The sequence below is a fragment of the Chiloscyllium punctatum genome, chromosome 25, assembly GCF_047496795.1.
Source record: "Chiloscyllium punctatum isolate Juve2018m chromosome 25, sChiPun1.3, whole genome shotgun sequence".
Classification (NCBI taxonomy): domain Eukaryota; kingdom Metazoa; phylum Chordata; class Chondrichthyes; order Orectolobiformes; family Hemiscylliidae; genus Chiloscyllium; species Chiloscyllium punctatum.
In genome coordinates, this window is record NC_092763.1 from 73,569,554 (window position 1) to 73,584,189 (window position 14,636).

General features: G+C 44.4%; 1 protein-coding gene across 5 annotated transcripts in view; it reads right to left on the reverse strand.

The window, feature by feature from the left end:
• Positions 1–14,636, reverse strand: part of rnf128b (ring finger protein 128b) — a 146,478-nt gene that overhangs the window by 95,638 nt on the left and 36,204 nt on the right. Inside the window, exon 1 of one of the 5 annotated variants that reach the window (XM_072595567.1) lies at positions 11,519–12,296. The exons of the other annotated variants lie outside the window; for them this stretch is intronic. Coding sequence (XP_072451668.1) covers positions 11,519–11,948 — 430 coding nt within the window. The 5' untranslated portion in view covers positions 11,949–12,296. Of the gene's footprint in view, positions 1–11,518; positions 12,297–14,636 lie in introns of those variants that run through there. 5 annotated transcript variants of the gene reach the window in all.

Below are 14,636 nucleotides of genomic sequence, written 5' to 3' on the forward strand. Positions count from 1 at the left end.
AAGAAAATCGATGTTTCGGGCAAAAGCTCTTCATCAGGGATAGAGGCAGGGAGCCTCCAGGGTGGAGAGATAAATGGGGTGGGTGGGATGGGGAGATGGTAGCAAAGAGTACAATAGGTTAATGGGGTGGGGATGGAGGTGAGAGGTCAGAGGGGAGGGTGGAGTGGTGGGAAGGGAGTTTGGCAGGTAGGACAAATCATGAGGACAGTGCTGAGCATAAGGTTGGAATTGAGATAAGGTGGGGGAGGAGGGGAAATTAGGAAACTGGTGAAGTCCACATTGATGCCCTGGGATTGAAGTGTTTCAATGCAGAAGATGTAGGTGTCACTGGCTGAGCCAGCATTTATTACTCATCCCTAGTTACCCTTAAGAAGGTGGTGGTGAACTGCCTTCTTGAAGTGTGTTAAAAATTTCATAACACCAGGTGGAAGTCCAACAGGTTTATTTTGCAGGTACTAGCTTTCGGAGCGCTGCTCCAGCTACGTTATGAAGGACCAGTGCTCCGAAAGTTAGTAGTACTTGCAAAAATAAAAACCTGTTGGACTTTGACCTGGTTAACTGAGTCCACCCCAGTCCAACACCTGCATTTCCACATCATGCCTTCTTGAACTGCCACAGTCCACTTGCATGGACCCACAATGCCCTTAGGAAGGTAATTCCAGATTTCTGACCCTGCAACACCAAAGGAACGGTGTAGATGGTGGACCGGCTTTGAGGAGTCAGGAAGCAAGTTACTCACTGCAGTATTCCTAGCCTCTGATCTGCATTTATATTTACACGGTTAGTCCAGTTCGGTTTCTGGTCATCCGGTTTCGGATGTGGGGGGTTGGGGATTTAGTGATGACAACACCAGTTAATGTCATGGGGTGGTGGTTACGTTGTCACTTACTGGAGATGGTCATTGCCTGATATTTGTGTGGTGTGAATATTATTTGCCAATTTTTAGCCTTGCTTGCATATTGCCCAGATCTTGCAGCATCAGAACGGTGGACTGCTGTTAACATGCTGTTTTCTTTTCCTTTGTAAAAAAGGACACTCGCAGCCTTACGTTCAGTGGCTGACCACAATAGTTGCCAAACATCAAAACCAAAAGAAAACACATGGTCTTTCAAACAGTTTCACTCCATAATACTGGACAGATTAGACTGCAATCAACTGGGAGTGTAACATGCCAAAACAGCCCAGCTATTAATCTAGCCACTTTTCTATCATGCATTCAGAAGTCAACCACCCAAGCCAACTTGGATTCTTAGCTTTGAAATATGATGTCAGCTCGCCCTTGAATGTATAATGGAGCAGATCAAATAAACTGAATAGTTTAATTTTAAGGCCATCTTTTATATTTCTGAATCCCTGACACTGTTCTCCAAATTTTCCCACGGGCAAGAACATTCTGAACAATGAAAATCCAACTCTCCACTGCAATATAAAACAGTATTTTGCCAGTAGGTTCAAGTTTTATTTTAAGAATAGTTATGGAAAGTACCTGTTTGTTGCCCGAGCAGTAATCAAGCTGTGGAACACAGCTGCTTTACAAATGTTGTGCCAATTCACACTGGGAGAAAATTAAGTTCGTTTGGTGCCAGTGTGTTACTACCTACAAAATTACACTGAAAAATGCAATAATTTTTTAAATAGATGTTTTATGCTTTTCTGGGGGTCATTTGTGATCTTGAAATATGTCCAAGAAGCCTTTCCCATCTTATCTGAACACACCAAGGATGATAGCAATCACCATTTAGGGATGGACAATAAAAGCTAGCCTTGCCAACGATACTCAATTTAATAATCTGATTTGGAAATACTGGTGTTGGACTGGGGTGTACAAAAAATTTTTTTAAAAAATCACAACACCAGGTTATAGTCAAACAGGTTTAATTGGAAGCACTAGTTTTCAGAGCTTTGCTCCTTGGTTGTGGATTACGTATTTGTAAGACAGAGAATTTATAGCAAAAGTTTACAGTGTGATGTAACTGAAATTATACATTGAAAAATACCTTGATTGTTTGTTAAGTCTCTCATCGGTCAGAATGACCATGTTAATTTCACTTCTTTCATATGTAAAAAAAAGTTTTGTGATTTACATATGAAAAAAAGTGAAACTAACATGGTCATTCTAACAGATGAGAGACTTAAACGTATGTTTAATTTCAGTTACATCACTTTTGCTATAAATTCTGTGTCTTACAATTGTGTACTCCACAACCACCTGAAGAAGGACCAGCGCTCCGAAAGCTAGTACTTTCCAATCAAACTTGCTCAACTATAACCTGGTGTTGTGTGATTTTTAACTTCAATAAACTGGGGCTGGGGAACATGTCAAAATGGTCAAGAAGTGGATGCTGTAAGGTATTGCTAGTGTTTTCTTTTCCCCTCATGACATCAAAAAACAAATTATTTAAAAAGCTAAGTCAGCTTCAGTTATAAAATGACATCCCGCAGACCACAAGAAATGGGAGCAGGAAATGTCTCTCCAGCCACTTGAACTTGTTCCGTCATTTAACAAGACCACGGCTGATCTTCCACTTCAGTAACGTCTCCCTGTATTCGCTTATATCTCTTGAATCTCTTAAGATTCAGGAAACTGTCAACTTCTGTCTTAAATACACCAAAAAGCTAAGCATCCACATCCCTCTAGTAGAGAATACCAGAGGCTCATAATTATTTGACTGAAGAAATTTCTCATGTTCATTCTAAGATGGCTAACTTCTTATTCTCAGACTCTGATACTTAGTTCTGGAACTGACAACATTGACACAATGATGTCTCATAAGAAGTTTATAAGCTTCATTGAAGTCACCTTTCATTTTCTAATATTCAGGTAGTATTGTTCCAATCTGTTCAATCTCTTAATTTGGATTAATGCTCACACTTTAGTGAACCTGAATTACACTCTTGCTGAAAATGTGTTGCTGGAAAAGCGCAGCAGGTCAGGCAGCATCCAAGGAACAGGAGAATCGATGTTTCGGGCATCAATTCCTGAAGGGCTGATGCCCGAAACGTCAATTCTCCTGTTCCTTGGATGCTGCCTGACCTGCTGCGCTTTTCCAGCAACACATTTTCAGCTCTGATCTCCAGCATCTGCAGTCCTCACTTTCTCCCCGAATTACACTCTTGCCAAGGGATATTTATTCTTTAAAGTCAGAGACCAAACTGTATACTATATTCCAGGGTTATTCTCACTAAGACGATAGGAGTTTTTTTTAAAAAACTCTCAGACTTCCATTGCTTCGTAATTGTGAATAACAGATCATTCAGGTTATTTCTCAATCACTTTAAGTAAAACAAAATATCTGCTGTATAACTAAAGAAGAAAACTTTAGGTTTTTCCAGATTACATTGTCACATTCTTGCTTATTTACCAAAGCTGCCCAAATCCTTTTGCAATCTCTTTGCTTCATCTGCAAGCTTTACTTTCCCAACTTTGCATCATCAAACTTTAACATACTACACTCAGTCTCCTCATTGAATGCATTGACATAAATTTTAAATTAGATGAGTCGCAAGCACTAATCCTTGTAATACAGTCAATTTCAGTGCATCAAATTTAAGACACATTTACTCCTATACTGTTTGATAGCCAATCCTCAATCCATGTTAATATTTCAACCTCAACCCAATGCACTAATTCTTTTTAATGACCTTGCTTGGCACTTTATCAGAACACTCTTTGAAAATCCAGTTATGCTACATTCATTGGTTTTCCCCTTATCTACCCTAATTATATAAAACTCCAAGGTGTGTCAAAACATGATGTCTTTTTTAATCGATGCATACTAATTTCCTCCATGACATAATGATCACCTACAGTATGCATCTTGTTTCAGAACCCTAATAATGGAATCTACTATTCTTCCTACAATATACATTAGGCTAATTGGCTAACAGCATATTGATTTTTCTTTCTCTCCCTTCCTTAATTGAGGTACACACTAACTTCCAATCATTGAGGAACATACCAAAGTCCAAGGATCCCAAAAATGTCCAAATCTTGGCGTACTGATTACTACAATTCTACACTTTCTCGAAAAGTTGCTTTGCTGAAGAGTTTGATGACTATATTAAATTTACTCAACCAATGACTTTTTGCCCTTGTTTTCAAGGCTTTCCTCAATTACGTACTTGGGTATAAATTACCCTTCAGAGGCCATTGATGCTTTATCACTAGGTTGATATGCAGACTGAACAGAACCAAATCATCAAAATGGAACTATTGGATAGCTATAGGTTATAGCAAACATGAAAACATTTGGACAGAAAGCTAGGTCCACTTTAAAATCAGTGTATTCACTATAATTCTGGAACTAACACTCTTGTTATTGCTTATTACTTTTGAAAGGATGTGAATATATACATTCTCCTCAAAGACTCAGCTCACATTAATTTAATAGATGTGGATGTGTGTCCGGAGATTGATCACTTCAAAAAAAGATATGAAATTCTGGATCGGAGAACCCTTCCTGACAATTTTATGACAGTAAAACAAGTAAAAAAAAAGATAATGCTGATATAAAATGCATTAATCAGTAATTAACAGTTGGTCAACAAATAAAACATTGCCATACAAAAGGGCTATATCGAGCTATGTGGGTTTGTGGTATGCAGTATCATAAGCGCAGTTATTGCAAAACTAATTGAAAAGATTGGAATTATTTCCCTTAGACTTTTAAATGCTGATTCAAACAACATTGATGAAATTGCCAAAGATGTTCATATTGCAAATGACAAGATTTTCAAAAGGAGAAACGATTTTATACTTTCGACTGAGACAAAAACAAGATTTTCTATTGCCACCTGAAATGACAGCCTGCAATAATCAAAGAAACTGTTGAGATATTCATATCATCGATAGTCACAGATGAGGTGCCAGAAGACTGGAGGTTCGCAAACATGGTGCCACTGTTTAAGAAGGGCAGTAAAGACAAGCCAGGGAACTATAGACCGGTGAGCCTGACCTCTGTGATGGGCAAGTTATTGGAGGGAATCCCGAAGGACAGGATGTACCTGTATTTGGAAAGGCAAGGACTGGCTTTGTGCGTGGGAAATCATGTCTCACAAACTTGATTGAGTTTTTTGAAGAAGTAACAAAGAAGATTGATGAGGGCAGAGCAGTAGTTGTGATCTATATGGACTTCAGAAAGGCATTCGACAAGGTTTCCCATGGGAGACTGATTAGCAAGGTTAGATCTCATGGAATCCAGGAGAAGTAGCCATTTGGATACAGAACTGGCTCAAAGGTAGAAGACAGAGGGTAATGGTGGAGGGTTGTTTTTTAGACTGGAGGCCTGTGACTAGTGGAGTGCCACAAGGATCAGTGCTGGGTCCTCTACTTTTTGTCATTTACATAAATGATTTGGATGCAAGCATAAGACGTACAGTTAGCAAGTTTGCAGATGACATCAAAATTGGAGGTGGAGGTGTAGTGGACAGCGAAGAGGGTCACCTCAGATTACAACAGGATCTGGACCAGATGGGCCAATGGGCTGAGAAGTAGCAGATGGAGTATAATTCAGATAAACACAAGGTGCTGCATTTTGGGAAAGCAAGTCTTAGCAGGACTAATACACTTAATGGTAAGGTCCTAGGGAGTGTTGCTGAACAAAGAGACCTTGGAGTGCAGGTTCATAGCTCCTTGAAGGTGGAGTCGCAGGTAGATAGGATAGTGAAGGTGGCATTTGGTATGCTTTCCTTTATTGGTCAGAGTATTGAGTACAGGAGTTGGGAAGTTATGTTGCGGCTGTACAGGACATTGGTTAGGCCACTGCTGGAATATTGCATGCAATTCTGGTCTCTTTTCTATCAGAAAGAGGTTGTGAAACTTGAAAGGGTTGAGAAAATATTTACAAGAATGTTGCCAGGGTTGGAGGATTTGAGCTATAGGGAGAGGCTGAACAGGCTGGGGCTGTTTTCCCTGGAGCGGAGGCCGAGGGGTGACCTTATAGAGGTTTACAAAATCATGAGGGGCATGGATAGGATAAATAGACAAAGTTTTTTTCCCTGGGGTCAGGGAGTTCAGAACTGGAGGGCATATGTTTAGGGTGAGAGGAGAAAGATATAAAAAGAGACCTAAGGGGCAACTTTTTTCACGCAGAGGGTGGTACGTGTATGGAATGAGCTGCCAGAGGATGTGGTAGAGGCTGGTACAATTGCAACATTTATGAGGTATTTGGATGGGTATATGAATAGGAAGGGTTTGGAGGGATATGGGCCGGGTGCTGGCAGGTGGGTTGGTTTGGGATATCTGGTCGGCATGGACAGGTTGGACTGAAGGGTCTGTTTCCATGCTGTACATCTCTAGGACTCTAAGAAACGCTTCTGCTCATCACCAGAAGCTATAGCCAATAACTTACAAACATAGTAGTAGAGTAATATCTTCATACATCTGACACAGCAAGAGTTAAGAAAAGTTAAGGAAGATGGATTCATGAGAAAGTAGGCTTCGAGTGGGTCTAATTGGATTTGACGAGGTTAAGAATTGAGTGAACTGATTTAATTCAGTAAATTGTTTAGTAAGGTAAAGATCTGCAGAAGGCAAGTTAAAATCAGGAAAAAATAATGATGGACAGAGAGTCAGGCAGAGCCCTTCATCAAAGTGCAAATGACTGGAATATGTTAGCAAAGTGCCACACCATAACCAGCATATATTCCTGTGGACATAATGAATGTACACATAAAAGCAGGTGGAAGGTTTAAAAGATTGTATGCAAATAAAGTCACAAGGAACGCTAGTCTGAATTGATGAATAATGATGCAGAATTTAACAGCATAAATCACTTCACAAATAAAAAAGGTTAACGTGAACTCTTCCAATACATCATTCTAGAGAATGCCTGAACATTATGAAGTTTTTGAGGGATGTTATGTGAAAATCGCAAGTTTGAATATTGTTCTAAATCATACAGATACTGATTGCAAAATACTTAGCATAGCACACTGAAGTTCATAGTCTTTATTTGTGTGCTTATTTGGATAGAATATTCGGATAGAAATTTCTATTCGACAGCAAGATACAGTAGGATTAAAAATATGCAACAAAAAACAGCCACATCCAGCCTTGCTTTGACACTTCACACAGTGACAATAATTTAATGGATGCAAAAGTATTCTGGGATGCCACAAGATCATACAGGATACAAGTTCTTCCTTTCTCTTTATAGACAATATGAATACATATAAGAAAGTGCCTTGAAAGATAAATGTCAGAATCCATGTCCCACTAACTTACATACAATTCAGGTTGCTGTGATTGACATATCTCAGCATCCTTACTCTGGACTGTCAGTGTAGGAAAATCCCATGGTTTATATATATGTATATACACAAAGCAGAGCAGAGCAATGGAGTTTCAACAGACGCCCTGACTCACATCTACAAAAGGCACTACATAAATGAAAATCCTTTCCTTTACTTCCATCCCAAACATCCAGGCCCATAAAATTCACACAGGCCAAATTTACAAATGCAAGGGTAAGAATGCACAGTGGGCAGTTGAGTCTAAATGTCACAGTTTAAGACACCTTAAGAATTAAATAAAATTCACTTGCTACACAATGAATGTTAACACAAACTGAATGACAACCCAAGCACCAAGGTACAGCAGAAACTCTAAATAAATTGAACAAGATTCAAATTGAGTAACTAAATCCTGTTGCTTTTGTATCATTCACAATTGAGCAAGAACCCACATTTACTAGTTCTGCTGATCCCTGATTGCCTTAGAGAAGATGAGGCAACAACTGAGTGGCTGCTAGGCCAATTCAGAAGGCTGTTAAGAGTTGAACACATTGGTGTGGAACTGGATTCACCGAGACAGCACACTTATTCCTAAAAAGGACATTAATGAACCAGTTGGATTTTAAATCCAAATTCGAGTGTATCAAAATAAGTGAGAATCTAACCAAGTGTCAGAGTTACGAGATCATGTCCAACTGTAGGACTTGATGTCACAGCAAGGCTGACACTCCAGCACAGTAGTGAGGGAGTGCTGTGCTATTGAGAGATGCCGCTTTGTGGATGATAGGTTAACCTAATGTCCCACCTGCCTGCTCAGGTGAATCCAGAAGATCCCCAAGCACTATTTGGAAGAGCAGCTGAGGACTAATTGCCAGAGTCCTAGCCAATATTCATCCCTCAAACAAACAAACCTCACAGAAACAAATTATCTTAGCTATACATGGCAATTCTTAGTTATGTTAATTTTAATTATTTCTGAAAACTGAAATCTAATTCCCAAACTTCCACGGTAAAATATGAATATATTCACAGGACTATTTAGGCTTCCAGGACTATTTCGGCTTCCAGATGACCAGTTCATTAATAAAATCACTATGCTCAGACCGGACGGAAGTTCACATTGGCCCCAAGGTCCCATTCTTCCCGCGGGAGCCTGTGCCCCACAACCTGAGCCACCTCCGGAATTTTAATTTTGTTCCCTTCCAGGGGGTAAAAAGGAGGGCCCTATATAGACTGCTGCTGCACACCGTCCACCTCTTCTCCCTCATCCACCGTCCGAAGCCCATTTGCCACCGGGCGATGGGGATCCCCAGTGGAGGGCTCTCTACGTGGGAGTCCTCCCCCTTTCTCTCGGGGATCTGAGGTGGAGGGTGCTGCACACAGTAATCCCGTGCAACCGCAGATTGCAGTGGTTCACGGACTCCCAGCCCAACTGCTTGTTCTGTGGTGCTGTGGAGTCCGTGGACCATGTGTATTTTGGGTGTGGGCATTTGCACTCCCTTCTTGATTTTCTCAAAAACCTCCTCCTCTGCTTTTGGTTGCACTTCAGTCCCACGCTCCTGATCTTCGGGTACCCGGTACGGAGGAGGGAGCGCAGGTCTGAAGACCTCCTCGTGGGTCTGCTCCTGGGCCTGGCCAAACTGGCCATCAACAGGTCCAGGCAGCGAGCCATGGAGGGGGTCGTTAGGGCCGACTGCATGCCTCTCTTCCGGGGTTACGTTAGAGCCCAGGTGTCCTTGGAGAAGGAGCACGCGGTGTCCACTAACACCCTGGAGTCGTTCAGGGAGAGGTGGGCGCCGCAGGGAGTGGAGTGCATCATTTCTCCCTCCAACTCTATTTGATTTAGTCCCTACCCTCCCCTTCACTGTTTGATCACACAGCATTGCCCTTTGATGTGAAGGGCACTGCTTTTTACTGGCCACCCGGGTGTTTTCCTATCTTCCCGGTGGTGGAAATTGAATAAAGATTCGTGCACTTTGTGTCTCTCACTGTGTCTCACACCTACACACACACACACACCGTGGGTGCTGGGGACAAAATAAGCACTACCACAGTTAGGCGGCAGTGTTGGGGGAAGAGAAAAAAAAATAAAATAAAATAAAATCACTATGCTAAGGCAGCTGTCATGCTTTGAGCAAGTGTCCCTTCCTTTGAACCAGGAGGTCTCATTTCAAATCCCACCTACTTCAGAAGTTTACAGTAACATCTGCAAACAGGTTGATTAAAAATATCTAAGTCCCTGTACAGGCATAATCATAAACCAAATCAGTCTCAATATGAAAAACTTTTCAAAATCTGAAGTTATGAGATTAAAGTTTGTGTATACTGGCATCCTCTATCACCCAAGAAGCGAAATGCTATTCTAACTTGGATAAACCACACTCACTTCTGATTACTTTGCCATTTTGCAAAGACACAACTTCTTTCAAGGACTGGCAGCACTGGATAAAATTTGTCCCTGCTAAATTGAGAGGCACTTAGGTCTTTAATTCTACCAGAGACTGACCGAACTAATTCAGCTCATCAACACCAGCCGCTGCTCAACTCATCTACTTCATCTCAAACCTCATCAATGTGGCTCAGTTAATTGCAATGTGTTGTTGACGGGGCATTTATACAGCACTGTTACTATACAAGGTCCCTCACTGGAGTGGTTACTCAAACAAATTTGAGATATGGAGATGGGTTAACAGCCAAAGCTCTCAAGTCCAAAACAGGAGTGGACACAAGAAGTTGATGGGGCTCTCTTCTCGGATGTCAGATCAGCAGTCTGAAGACATGGTTGTAGATGGAGAAAAAGAAAAATTAGGAAGCTCCAAAAAGATCAGAATTGGAGAGGAGCACAGACAGCCAAAGCTGTAGGTGGTCATGGCAATAGTAGAAGAGAGACCACAGAAGGATTTGAACTCCCTGGGAAAATCTTCTGCAAACTGGCCTTCATATCCTAGAACTGTGATGATTTAGTAATTGCCAGGTCTCACCAATCATCAGAGCGTATGAGGTAACTTCAGGTAATCTGATGCAAACCTGATCTGTGCTTGCATTCACACTTTTATTATTATACAGCCCCACCTGACAGTCCCAAGGAGCCTTTGCACTGCTCAAAAGATTACTTCAATGCATTTGCTACAAAGTTATAAAGCACTGAAAGACAGGCCCTTCTGCCCATTATGTCTGTGCTGCCCTGACACATTAACTCTAACAGTGCCTGAATACTATGTCACAGAGGGCCTGACACACAGGGGTTGGATTGTGGAGGGATTTGGTGGGGGTGGAGGAGGAAAGGGGGTTGGTTGGGCAGGGTTAGGGAGTGGATTGGGGGGGGGGGGGGTTGAGGGTTTGGGGGCATTGGATTGTGGGGGGGGGGTGAGGGTTTGGTGGGCGTTGGATTGTGGGGGGGGGTGAGGGTTTGGTGGGCGTTGGATTGTTGGGGGGGGGGATGAGGGTTGGGGGGTGGTGGATTGTGTGGGGTGGAGAGAGTTGGGGGTATTGGGTTGTGGGGTGGTGAGGGTTTGGTGTGGTGAGGGTATGGGGGGTGGTGTGTGTGTGTGTGTGGGGGGGGTGGTGAGGGTGTGTGTGTGGGGGGGGTGGTGAGGGTGTGTGTGTGGGGGGGGTGGTGAGGGTGTGTGTGGGGGGGGTGGTGAGGGTGTGTGTGTGGGGGGTGGTGAGGGTGTGTGTGGTGGGGGGCTGGTGAGGGTGTGTGTGGTGGGGGGCTGGTGAGGGTGTGTGTGTGGGGGGGGTGAGGGTGTGTGTGGTGGGGGGTGGTGAGGGTGTGTGTGTGTGGGGGGGTGGTGAGGGTGTGTGTGGGGGGGGTGGTGAGGGTGTGTGTGTGGGGGGTGGTGAGGGTGTGTGTGGTGGGGGGCTGGTGAGGGTGTGTGTGGGGGTGGTGGTGAGGGTGTGTGTGTGGGGGGTGGTGAGGGTGTGTGTGTGGGGGGTGGTGAGGGTGTGTGTGTGGGGGGGGGTGGTGAGGGTGTGTGTGTGGGGGGGGTGGTGAGGGTGTGTGTGTGGGGGGGGTGGTGAGGGTGTGTGTGGGGGGGGTGGTGAGGGTGTGTGTGGGGGGGGTGGTGAGGGTGTGTGTGTGTGGGGGGGTGGTGAGGGTGTGTGTGTGTGGGGGGGGGGTGGTGAGGGTGTGTGTGTGTGGGGGGGGGGTGGTGAGGGTGTGTGTGTGTGGGGGGGGGGTGGTGAGGGTGTGTGTGTGGGGGGGTTGGTGAGGGTGTAGAGAGGGTGTAGGGTATGGGTGGAGACAGGGACACACACACACACACAGACAGATCTGTCTCCTTACCCGGGTGGGACATCTGTACCACCTCATTGGCCGGAGTCGGGTAGTTGAAGATGACCACCGCGCTGGCCCCTTGCTGAGCGGCATTCAGGATCTTCTCGGCGAAGGTGCAGCCGTCTCCCCGCTCGACCAGGGCCACCCAGGGCTGCGAGGGATCGGGCCGGAGGTAGGGCACCCCGGGCTCACAGCCGTAAGGCCGGGGGGACTCCGGGACCCCCACTAGCCCGTGCACACTCTCCAGCGGCGAGTCCTGGCCGTAAACCCCGCTCTCGGTCTTCTGCCAGAGAGTCCGGTTGCTGCTGGGCTCGGGGAAACTCACATTGATGTAGGCGGTCCAGAAGGAGCTGGCCACTGAGCTGTACAGACACAACCACTGCCCCACAGTCAGGCTGAAAGCCCGGGGGGAGACAGAGACTCCCAACAAACTCAACATTCTCCCCTCAGCCAGAGCGCAGGCTGCGCTTTCCCGATGGTTAAAACAAAACAAAATAACAATCTGTACAGATACAGAGCGACAACAGGACAACTCCTACTCCCAGGTGTCAGCTTCCACTGCGGATGTAGGAAGTTTAAAAAGCACGTTCCTCAAATGCTTGAACCTGCCCCCAGGTATGAACAGCAGCGAGTCCTGAAACCCGATCCAGTGCACACCAGCCTCTCTCTCACTTAAAAAGGCAATGCACCGTCGGCTTCCTCCTGGGACCGACCCAATTTCCAGCCGGGAGTCAGCGGCTGCTCTGGCGAGACCCAAACTAAAACACAGACTTTGCTTGTCTCGGCTCCCTTCCTTTTTGTTTCAGTTCTTGGTTTGATCGGGACAAAAATGCCAACATTTCCCAACCGCTTTCCTCTTGTCAGCAGCTCAACAAATGTCTGTCTGTGTGTGTGTGTGTGTGCGCGTCAATATACTGTTGGCAGAAATGATACTGATACAGCGAATTTTCATTTCAAATTCGTTATCTTCCTTCCCTGCGCAGTTGAATTCAAGTCCATGTCCTGGCTGCTTTTAGACCCTTCGAGGAGAAAGTGAGGACTGGAGATGAGAGCTGAAAATGTGTTGCTGGAAAAGCGCAGCAGGTCAGGCAGCATCCAAGGAACAGGAGAATCGAAGAAGAAGGGCTCATTCCCAAAACGTCGATTCTCCTGATCCTTGGACGCTGCCTGACCTGCTGCGCTTTTCCAGCAACACATTTTCAGCGCTGATTTGAGACCCTTTCCCACATTTCTCCCGATCTCTTCTTTTACTATTTCTTTATTTGAAAGTTTGCAATCTCACCCAACTGAGTTTCCTGAAGACAAAAAAATAGAAATTGGTGGAAAAGCTCAGCAGGTCTGGCAGCGACTGTGGGGAAAAATCAGAGTTGACATTTCAGTTCGAGTGACGGATCCTCAGTCTTTGAATCCAGTGACCTTTCTTCAGAACTGAGAGTAGCTAGTAAAAAGGTGGCATTTATAATATAACCATGAATGCCTAGCTGCTAACAGTTCTGAAGGAGGGTCTCTGGATTCAAAACATTACCTCTGTTTTCTCTGTCTACTCAGATCTGCTGAGTTTCTTTGCAATTTCTGTGTTTGTTTCAAATCTTCAGCATCTATAGTTCTTTGTTTTTTTTGACTCGATCAAATGTTCTGTCCCTGCCTCAATTCAGAGATTATCTTGTCTCTTTTCAGTTCCCACAGATCACTCTTGACCTCATTAACCTCTGGCTTTCAATCTGCTATTGCATTCTCCTCTTCATGTCCTGGTGTCTCCTATCAGATGAGGGCAGTTTAATTTCCCTGAAAACTTTAAAAACAATTTAATCATGACATTCTCCACAAAACATGTTGGCAATATCATAGTCTGAGCACAGCAAGGTTCAGTCATTGCACAATAACAGATCAATAAAGCAAATAAATATTCAGCTAAACTGAAAATTTGTTCATAGAATTCTCCCTATGGCCTCACTCCTTCCTGCTACCTCCATAGTTTAATTCTTTGAGATTTCTGACTTCCTCCACCTCTGACCTCTTGTTTATCCCTGATTTCCCTGTCCACACTTTGGGCAGAATCTAGAACATGGAATGTAACAGTGCAATACAGGCCTTTCAGGCTTTGATGTTATGCCAACCTATGAAACCAATCTGAAGCCCATCTACAATTCCATTTTCATTCACATGATTATCCAATGACAAATCTAAATGCCCTTTAAAGTTGGTGAGTTCTACTACCGTTGCAGGCAGTGTGTTCCATGCCCTTACTACTCTGAGTAAAGAAACCACCTCTGACATCTGTCCTATATCTATCACCCCTCAATTTTAAGCTGTGCCCCCTTGTGCTAGCCGAGGAAACAGGCTCTCATTGTCCACCCTATCTAACCCTCTGATTATCTTCTCTGTTTCAGTTAAGTAATCTCTCAACCTTCTCCTCTCCAGCCAAAACAGCCTCAAGTACCTCAGCCTTTCCTTGTGAATCTAATCAAGTTAGATTGGATTCCCTACAGAGGGGAGGAAACAGGCCCTTTGGCCCAACCAGTCCACACCGACCCCCCCGAACCCACCCAGGCTCATTTCCCTCCGACTAATGCACCTATCATTACGGGCAATTTAGCAGGGCCAATTCACCCAGCCTGCACATCTTTGGACTGTGGGACGAAACCAGAGCACCCAGAGGGAACCCACACTCCTGTGTGCAAACTCCACGCAGACAGTTGCCCGAGGCTGGAATTGAACCTGGGACCCTGGTGCTGTGAGGCAGCAGTGCTAACCACTGTGCCACCATGCCACACGAGTTACTGCAGTACATCTTGCAGATGGTAGACATTATTGCAGTGGTGTGCAGTGGTGGTGAACAGAATGAATGTTGAAGACATTAGATGGGGCATCAATCAAGTGGGATGCTTTGTCCTGGCTACTGTTGAGGTTATCGAGTGTTGTTCAAGCAACGAGAGAGTGTGGTTCAACCAGAACATCTTTAGCATGACCAGTTGAACAATGTGCATTTATATAGCACCTTTAACATTGTAAAACATCACAAGGTCATAGTGTCATAGAGATGTACAGCATGGAAACAGACCCTTCGGTCCAACCCATCCATGCCTTCACAAAATGTTATCATACAAAAAAACTGACCAAGTGTCCT